Source organism: Clinocottus analis, unplaced genomic scaffold (assembly GCF_023055335.1).
Source record: "Clinocottus analis isolate CAN_PGR_092001 unplaced genomic scaffold, fCliAna1.0.p SCAF_19, whole genome shotgun sequence".
Lineage (NCBI taxonomy): Eukaryota > Metazoa > Chordata > Actinopteri > Perciformes > Cottidae > Clinocottus > Clinocottus analis.
Genome location: NW_027175920.1, coordinates 15,180,156 through 15,189,615, shown reverse-complemented (window position 1 = coordinate 15,189,615; position 9,460 = coordinate 15,180,156). Strand labels below are relative to the sequence as shown.

Here is a 9,460-nt window from a genome sequence, read left to right as displayed (position 1 = left end):
TTCAAACCTCAATATGAAAATCACCAGCTCATCCACCAGCTCATCTGGCTTTACCTACCTATCCAATGCTGACGATACAGTGCTACCGTTCATATTTTATTTTTGAAATATTTTATTTATTTTACATTATATTTTATTTTGAAATATTTCACCGGAATAGAAAGTGTATCATGGCGGACAGCTTTCCGAGGTGGTTTTGTTGGTTTGTGGAATGTTTGGTTACCTAGAAGCGGTCGGGTCGTGTTCTCCGTGACTCGTGCTGGATCCTTCAGGTCCTGCAGAACCCTGAACGCCAACAGAAGCGCGGCGGTCTGCTCCGAGCGGGCCGAGGAGCGTCCGGAGAAACCAGTGCGTCCGACCTCAAGTCTCGTCGGAGCAACAAGGAGGAGGCGAGTCGCGCTGGATCCGGTGGCGTTCCGCGGGTTCTACAACCCCCTCGAGACGGGCTGCCAGTCTGCGAGCGGCGGCTGCGCTCCTGTGAAATATACGTGCGTCCTCTCTCGCCATACTGGGGAAAAAAAGAAGTGAAATGCGTCCTCTCGCGTGCCACGGTGAGTGCTGCGCTTCTTTCCCGAGCTGGTCCTCCACCAGAACCTCTCCAGTGAGAGGCTCGGTACCGACGGGCTCTGCCCCGTGGAGTTAGTCGAGAAGCTCCATTACTGAAACGGGGCTAAGCTTCAAGTCGTCGCGGGTGTTGAGTGACATGAACAACCAGAACATGCTTGAATAGAAACTTTTGGAGCGGCTTCTCTCAGTATCACTTTACACAAAGTCAACTTACTTAACTAACTACTTAACGCGGTTACCGCATATTAAAAAAAAGGGCCGAATTGAAGATCGTGTGTCTGTCTTCATCACCGTCTTCATCACCGTCTGTGGCGGAACTAATCGGGATGCAACATTGCGTACGAAGAAGTCCATCTAGTATGTATATTTAAACGGAAGTAGCATCATGTTAGCTGCATTAAACAATTAAAAACAATGGCTCCGAGTAAAGTAGCCACGTACCATTGATTTTACTGTGTGTGTGTGTGTGTGTGTGTGTGTGTGTGTTAAAGAGACTGGTCTTTATGAGGTACCAATATCATACATACATACATACATACATACATACTGGATATAAATGTCACTTTTAAATCTAGTGCTGTTCACAATGACAAAGTCATCAGAAGATAAAAGTGTAAAAAAAGTTAATAATTTGAAAATTTTACCAGCTATAGTTTTGATTAACAGGGTGTGGTGCGGTATAAGACTTCTGAAACAAATATCAAGTAAGGTAAGTAAGGTGAACACTTTTATGGGTCTAAAATATAACAATCATTTCTTAACAGTTTACTCAAATTAAATGATTTAATTCAGAATAAATTTGATGGAAGTAAAAATGGTTTATTGTTGGTCCATCACGCTTGTGTCTGAACTCTGCTTGTAGTGAACAGTATCGCTAAGCCATGTATGCTGTTGACTCCTCCCCTTTCTCCGTGCAGGACCCCATGTGATGGTGTGAGGATGGGACAGGGTGGTGTTGGAAGTGACCGCGGCCCTGGAGGCTGATGAACCGGCTCTGTTGGCCAGTCAGGATGCACATAGCTCCGGTGGGTGTCAGCAAGTTCTGCTTTCTGTTTTCCCTGGCGTTCTGTGGACTCCTGCTCCTGCTCATCCCCGCCCTCCAGCCCCCGGCGCGCCAGGTGGACCTGCCCCAGCCTCGACCCCAAGTCAAACCGCACCGTGTCAGGGTTCCAGGAGTGTCTGTCCATGCACGGGAAACAGACTCTGCCGCAGAGCTAAGTACCGAAGTTACCAGGGATGACGTCCATAGTCCCAAGAGGGAGATGGACCCCAAAAGAGGAGCTGCCCCTGGAGGAAAGGGTGGTAGACTTCCAGGGTATAAGTTACGGGACCCATTAGACTTTAAGGACATTTTTATTGCAGTGAAGACTACCAGGAAGTACCACAAGTCCAGACTGGAGCTGCTGATTCAGACCTGGGTTTCCCAAGCTAAAGAACAGGTGAGGAGAGCTTGACTAGTTAGTTTTTTTGGATGGGGCTTTAGAGTTAAGGGAGAGACGTTTCTGTTATATTATGAAAAATCTAATTATACCCGTCATATTATTCGAGCCGAACACTTCTATCTACCTGCACACCTGCCTGCACACCTGCCTGTTACTGGAGTTTTCCACAAGCTATTAGCTTGACAATTTTGACAGCTTCATTGTAATTATGATTTACGTTCATAATGCAAATTGTGGCTTTGGTGGGAGGCCTGACAGGATGAGCAGTGTTGACGACTTGGCCTCTGGTGTACTGAGAAGAGTACTGTTTGTTGTGGGGGACTGCAGCATATAAGATAAAAGCCCCCTTAAAAAAATCGGAGATATGATCATTGAGGATATCAGCTGCCCGCTGACAGCAGGTTGCAAGCACATCTTTGAATAAATAAGCAACTCTCACTCACACTCACTCACACACACACACACACACACGCACACATTCCTGCGGCTCTAGTGGAGACGGAGCGAGGCGAGAACCTGGCAGGGTGGAGTCCATCGGTTTACATTTTGATTTTGGCTTCCACAGTGAAAATCCATTGGTGCTAACGGTTTGGCTCTTGCCTGTCGTTCTGGTGTTTTTTAGGGTGTTGCCGTATCGCCATCAGAGATTGCTTTGGGATGTCAGTTTGTGCTTTGTTGATTTAGTGAAACCACAGGAGGTTTATCAGACAGCAAATCTCAACTCCACCCCTCCCCTGCTTAGTGTTAGAATCCTGGGAGTTATTTATAGGTTGTTTTTGTTATTAGGATTTTGAATGATTTTACACTTTAAACGGCCGTTTGTTCCTCTTTGCTCTGGACCCTGATACTGAAGAACCTTGATTCTGAAGACCCCAGATACTGGACCACATACTGTGCATGTCCTGGCCAGGGCCTCAGGAGGGGACCTGAAACTGGGGGGCACCAGCTCAAAGGAGTCTCTCCCTCACCAACCACCATCATGTCCACACACCCTCCATCACTCGCTACACCGCAGCTCTGGCTCTCCCAATATGACAAAAGTGTTCATACTCAAGCTCGACATTTCATTTGCGATCCTGGAAATTTGTCGTCAAACTTAATTTTTAAGCCAACGTCAAGAAGAAGCCTTGTGGACTTCTGGAGTCCGAAGCTCCAGAACCAGAGAAGTAGTGGAGGGTTTTCTTCAGACCGGATGGTTAAAGTTGGGTGCAACGTTTTTAGTGTCAATGTTCTCCATGTGAATCGTGTAGATCGGAGAAGTCTTAAGAGAACCTCCTTACCACCGACTGAGGTGTGCACCAACCTCATTGTGTTGTCCAATCAAAGCCGTGCTTTTACATTTCTGAGACATTACTTAAGGTCGCTTCAATGTCTTTAACACGCACTAAGTCAAATGTGAATGAACAGAGGATTTTGGTTGTCAAGGAGTTCCAAGGACCTCACAGGAAGCTGTGACCAGCTGTGTACCAAAAGCTGTTAAAAGCCACCGGTAGGGTCCCAGTGCTGGACAAAGAACACCAGTTTGGAGAGGAGGAGCTCTTACTGCAGAGGCCCTCTGCTCCCACTTCACCCAGAAATGTCCCTGTCAGAGGACGGAGGAGTTCCAGTCAGGTCGCTCAGGGTCCAGGTCTGCTGTGAAAGGGCTCCTCTGTGAGTCTGTGCTGTGTGTCAGCTGTACGCATGACTGAGACACCAGCAGGCTTTACAGGCCTGTTGCTGTTTTGTTTTACTGCTCTCAGGTTGGTAAAGTCAGTTTACTGCTGCTTGTAAAGTACAACGCTGCTTTAAACATGTTTATGTAGCTCAGCCACTGTCGCAGGTGTGTGGAGATGTTGTGTTCACATTAAAGGGCAGCCAGGTTTGTAAAGGAAGGTCACGTTAGACCGTGAAGTGAAAGTAAAAGGCTCTGAACAGGCCCGACCCCCCCCCCCCCCACACTTTGTGTGTTGACTCTTACTTCACATCCCCAACTGTCCACATGGAGATCTGGAGAAAACGCTTCGCTGTCTGACCTGTGTGTCTTTTGTCTGGAAACATCTCTGGCAGTCAGGTTTGTAGATCTCCATCGATTCTATCAGCTCAACAAAGAATACGTCGGTTTCAGTGCGTGTGCAGAGTCCGTGTGTGTGTCGTGCACATTTATGTCTGACTTTCAAAATACCAAGCAAACCTCTTCAGACCATGCGGCCACCTTGTTAAGGTCAGAGTATGTCGAGCTAACTGAGGTCAAAGTATGTCGAGCTAACTGAGGTCAAAGTATGTCGAGCTAACTGAGGTCAAAGTATGTCGAGCTAACTGAGGTCAAAGTATGTCGAGCTAACTGAGGTCAAAGTATGTCGAGCTAACTGAGGTCAAAGTATGTCGAGCTAACTGAGGTCAAAGTATGTCGAGCTAACTGAGGTCAAAGTATGTCGAGCTAACTGCGAGGTGGCCCTGATGACACGGGAAGTCAGGGTGGGTTTCGTACTTTTCTCTTTTTGTCTCCCGATACCCAAAAAGTCCAGTATTAGTGACCGAACCCAAAGAGCAAAATACGATGCGCTTAATGTTCTTGTGTGTATTGTCTCTACAGTTCACCGCTCATTTGGTAGAGTTTTCTACAGCTCGGCTGTTGGTGAAAAGTGCTCTTTCCTCATCTCTTTAATATCAGCTGTCTGGTGCTTGTTGTGTGTCTTTTGCATCTCTCATCTTTGCTCTTGCCTCCTGCAGCTGTACCTGTCCTCCTCTGAGAGAAGACCATGGAAGCACTTCACCGTGTCCCTGGAGGAGAGCGTGACCGTACGCTGGCACCTTCTAACAGTTGCACCTTTGTCTGTTTCAGACATACATATTCACCGACGGCGAGGACAAGGAGCTGCAGATGAGAACGGGTAAGAAGCTGGACGGTTGCTACAGGAAGTGACGGGGGAAATTCTATCATAAAAAAAAAATGTTACTGTGTGAATCGGCCGCTACAAGGCTGTATGCACATGGAGTTGAACTGTGCGGTCCTCTGTGGTCTCTCCACCAGGAGCGAACCTCATCAACACTAACTGCTCAGCAGCTCACACCCGCCAGGCTCTGTGCTGCAAGATGTCGGTGGAGTACGATAAATTCATCGAGTCTCAGAAGAAGTTAGTGAAAAGTGGAATACGTTTCACCCTTGGCATGACTATTCGGCTTGCCAAGGTGTTACCCTGATTTCTTGCAGCAAACTTTTCCTCCACGGGAAAAGTGTTCGCTCAAAGTAAGGTGCAATGCTGACTGTGTGTGTTGTGTTGTAGGTGGTTCTGCCATGTGGATGATGATAACTACGTCATCCTGCCCAGCCTACTGGGGCTGCTCTCCTCCTACCACCACAGCAAGGATGTCTACCTGGGCCGGCCCAGTCTGGATCATCCTATCGAGGCTGCAGAGAGGGTCAAGAGTGACGGATCGGTCAGTCAGTTTGCTTACAGAAAATTGTGAAGCAAAAAAGACTATTTCACTCCTAACATCTGGTCTCATTTCAGGTGTCTGTCAAGTTCTGGTTTGCCACAGGTGGAGCAGGTTTTTGTATCAGCAGAGGCCTGGCACTGAAAATGAGCCCATGGGCCAGGTAGGTCATGGACTCACCTGTCATACCACCTGAAGCCGGGGTACTCGCTCTGTACGTACAGCTAGAGCCACTCTGTCTTTAAGCTGTCAACGCATAGAAGAACAAAGTCACCAGATAAGTGTCTCCCGCTTTATGGTCTGTTTGACTCTAAATGAGCATCATTTACTAAGTGAACATCATGCTGTACTGAAGAAGACTTGAAACTAGAGATTGAGACATAAACTCATGTTTACAATGTTTACTGAGGGAATACATCAAGAGAGAAGTAGAGTCACTTATATAGACTTCTATACAACCAGAGGAGTCGCCCCTGGTGGTCGGCAGAGAGAATGCAGGGTTGAAGATGCTTAAGCGTTGGCTTCACGCTGCAGAACTGGAGGTCGCCACCTGGTTCCTTACCATCTATTCTTGAATGTTAAGACACTGTGGAATCTGCAGTGTAGATCGACACAGTGCTTTGAAATAATGAACAAAGAAAATGTTTACGAAATATCATTATTTCCCACTTGATTTGGAAGAAAGTGAGTTTAAAACTGACAGTATATCCTCCGTTTCAGTTTGGGGAATTTCATCAGCACGGCAGAGAAGATCCGACTACCGGACGACTGCACCATCGGTTACATCATCGAAGCGCTGCTGGAGGTGACCCTAACGCACACGCACCTCTTCCACTCTCACCTGGAGAACCTTCAGAAGCTGCCCACGGACACTGTGCTGGAGCAGGTGTGTGTGTGTCTCTGTGTGTGTGTGTGTGTGTGTGTGTGTGTGTGTGTTTGTGTCTGTGTCTGCCGTACACAATGTGTGTCTGTCTGACTGTCTGTCGTACACAGTGTGTCTGTCTGTCGTACACAGTGTGTCTGTCTGTCTGTCGTACACGGTGTGTAGACCTTGAGAAACGGGGGACAGTGAAATCTAGCATTTAGAGAACAGTCAGGCTGTAGAGCTCCAGGTTTCGGGCCCACCTCCTTCGTCGGGCCACTGGACGTGACGTCTGAACATCAACTGGATGCGCTAGCATGTGTTTATTATTTTGAATGAGGTACATGACCTCCACCAATAACAGACAATACGGTAGACAATACATGCGTACAGCATCAGCACAGATTGCCATTTGCCCTTTTAAAAGCAGCCCTTCTGATATGTAAACAAGGGTGTAATTTGACAAAATATATTCTGGTCTTGTTCCATTTATTGTACATGCTGGCTCACTGTGTCTGACACTAAATAGAATGGCAACTTTTATTTGTTTTATCTTTCACACCTGTGTTTACCCTGCAAGTACATGTAAAAAAAAGGCCTATTTTGTCACATAATGCAGCATAGATGTGATACAGTGTATTAAATATACGCTCAGTGGTATTTATTAACAATAAGCATGATAAAAACCATACAGTGCAATATCATTTAGCAGCATGTAAACATTATTTATTAATAAGGAAGCGCTCTACACATGATTTTTGCAATGAAAGCCACTGTAATGTTGGTCTGTCAACTTTTCCATTAAAATCTATAAATGTAATGAATGAATTTCTACTGCTGTGATCATGTGAAAAGTATAATTTGGGAATATTAAGTATGGTCATTGTTTGTGTTTCTCTGCACTGAGGTTGATTTCTGCCTGTTCTCTGTTGGCTTTGCAACAGGTGACTCTGAGCTTTGGAGGCTTTGAGAACAGAAGAAATGTGGTCAGCATTGTTGGAGGCTTTTCATTGGCTGACGACCCCACAAGGTAATGAATGAGCACTAGCCCTGATGGGAGTAATGTGGCTCTTCTGCTCCTTCTCACGCTGCACTGCACTCTGGGAAACACTTTGCTCTTGTGAGAGAAGTCATGATTCCTGATGCTCCTCCTTTCCTCTCCTGCAGGTTTAAGACGGTGCACTGCCTTCTCTACCCAGACACCGACTGGTGTCCAAAGCTTGAACACAGCCTGAACTGAAAGCCACGGTGTTTTTAACCTGCAGCCTGGATACCTGCTCATCGTTCAGACCACTGCTGGATCAAGCTACGTTTGGCTGGGAAAAATGCCACGTCACACACCTTATGCTTTATAAATGCAATCTAAATCCAAACAGCTGGAGCCAAAGAACGATTATTCCCTGCCTACTAGAGCATGGTGGTTGGTCAAGCCACCTGCTATTACTCCGAGGCAGGCCATTAGAGTTTAATAATTAGAGGGTTTCTCGTTTGTCTGCATTTTTTTGTGTTAATGATTCAACTGGGAGAACTTTCCACCCATCCAAGTTGACTGTGCGTGGGTTTACGCAGTGAGCTAAAAGGCTGGTGCGTGTCATCCAGACGCAGAGGAATGCGTCAGTACACAGTTCAAGTGCCACATTTCAATGTAGGAGCTTCTTCGCTTCCTACTTCCTGCCTTGGTCATGGGTTTAACAGAGGAACTGTTACCTTCTATGGCTTTGTGCAGCGTGGTTTGACCCCACTTATAGAGTAACAAAATAGGCCCGGTTACAGTATGTGAAGGACCCCTTCACAGTATTATTGCCGTGAGTCCCCTACTCTTGAACACTTTAACCTTTTCTTTTTGTTGGCATGTCACCCCAAAAGTCTATATGAAATACAGATCTTTTCCATAGTAAAAGAGATTATTGAGGTATTTTTTTATTTATTTTATTTTTTTGAAGACTCTGATTATGTATTGGGTTGATCAGAATTCTTTCGTCTCAAACATTGAGCGGACATTTTTATTTCTGACTGTTACGATGCCTTTTTGTATTCACAGAAACCTTCTCCTTGTATTATCCCATTTCTAACAGCCCCACATTTCTTTATGGTTTTGCACTACATGTCACTTCCTGTATGTTGCTGTAGTCGCATGTTACAGTGTTGGCGTGAATATGAGTGGATTGCATTCTGTATTCTGTCTTTGCATCGGTTGTAGTCTTCGCTCGCCACGTGCTTTTTAAGGGAGAGAAGATTTGGTTTGTTTGAGTTATTTCAGCCAAAGACACCTCAACCACGTTATGAAACTGTGTGTGGACTGTCGTGATCCCAGAGAGGGATGCCAATGATGAGTGATCGCTTACCTTTTGTTTAGTACGGCCATCAGGTGAAGCTTCCTGTTGACCGCAAGGACCATGATTCTTCAACATTTGTTTCTGGCAGCTGGTGTTAGCTAGCATAGCTGGCTTTAGCAAATGGCTACCGTTAGCAGCTAGGCACGGCCCTTTCCGGCCTCCTGCCAAAAGCCACTCCCCTGAAAATGATCATTATGAATAAATGACAAACATGGCTGTTAGCACTCACAGCTGTCAAGCTGCGTGCAGAGGACTCTGGAGACGAGCCATGACTATGCTGGTCTGCTGACCCTTTCAAATGATACGTGCTTGTGATGCAGTACAAAAGCACATTTTCTTAAATAACAATACTTCTGTTCTTTCTTGGCCGACTTGTACTGTACTCTGATAAGCTGGTTCTCCATCGACTGCGTTAACACCAGCCAGAGACTCATGTCCCACTGCAGGTCAGTGGGTCAGACCGAGTGTTTTTGTAAACCCTTTACCACGGATGTATTTTTGTGTTTTAATAACCATAAAACTTTTGGCATTGTCATGTATTTGTCTGTTTCTATTCTTAGACTTGTAGAGTATAAAAGAAGGGACGAGTTAATAATGATGTAAATGATGTGTCTGTGCTGAATCAGAACTGGGAGCTTATTTCCCCCTCTTCTCTACCTCCTGCCTCATGGTACATGCCTCATATGAATAAGTTCTGTCATATTCATGTAATGTGCCGTAACTCTGTTACATTGTTCATTCTGGCCACGACATCTTTGGGAGAGGGATCCTCCTCTGTTGCTCTCCTGAAGGTTGTTTCTTTTTTCCCAGTGAAAGGGTTTTCTCTCTTTACTTTGGAC

General features: G+C 45.9%; 1 protein-coding gene across 3 annotated transcripts; it reads left to right on the top strand.

Moving 5' to 3' along the window:
• Nucleotides 1-204: 204 nt before the first annotated feature.
• On the top strand, nt 205-9,141 carry rfng (RFNG O-fucosylpeptide 3-beta-N-acetylglucosaminyltransferase). 3 transcript variants are annotated; one of them, XM_068583838.1, is made up of 10 exons: nt 205-551; nt 1,485-1,592; nt 1,671-2,006; nt 4,831-4,879; nt 5,020-5,122; nt 5,273-5,426; nt 5,501-5,586; nt 6,144-6,309; nt 7,230-7,315; nt 7,453-9,141. In XM_068583838.1, exons 2-10 carry the CDS (start codon nt 1,551-1,553, stop codon nt 7,523-7,525), a joined length of 1,095 nt encoding a protein of 364 aa, XP_068439939.1. In that variant the 5' UTR covers nt 205-551; nt 1,485-1,550; the 3' UTR covers nt 7,526-9,141. The 3 variants fall into 3 exon arrangements, with proteins under 3 accessions (XP_068439939.1, XP_068439937.1, XP_068439936.1); XM_068583836.1 differs by having other exon boundaries at nt 1,485-2,006; nt 5,020-5,092; XM_068583835.1 differs by having other exon boundaries at nt 1,485-2,006.
• The last annotated feature ends 319 nt before the right edge of the window (nt 9,142-9,460 follow it).

Excerpts from the sequence above, each read along its gene's own strand:
- rfng (XM_068583835.1), top strand. The coding sequence starts at position 1,551 with ATGAACCGGCTCTGTTGGCCAGTCAGGATGCACATAGCTCCGGTGGGT. Across the intron at positions 2,007-4,830 it reads TTTCCCAAGCTAAAGAACAG|ACATACATATTCACCGACGG; the intron begins GTGAGGAGAGCT and ends TGTCTGTTTCAG. Across the intron at positions 4,880-5,019 it reads GGAGCTGCAGATGAGAACGG|GAGCGAACCTCATCAACACT; the intron begins GTAAGAAGCTGG and ends TCTCTCCACCAG.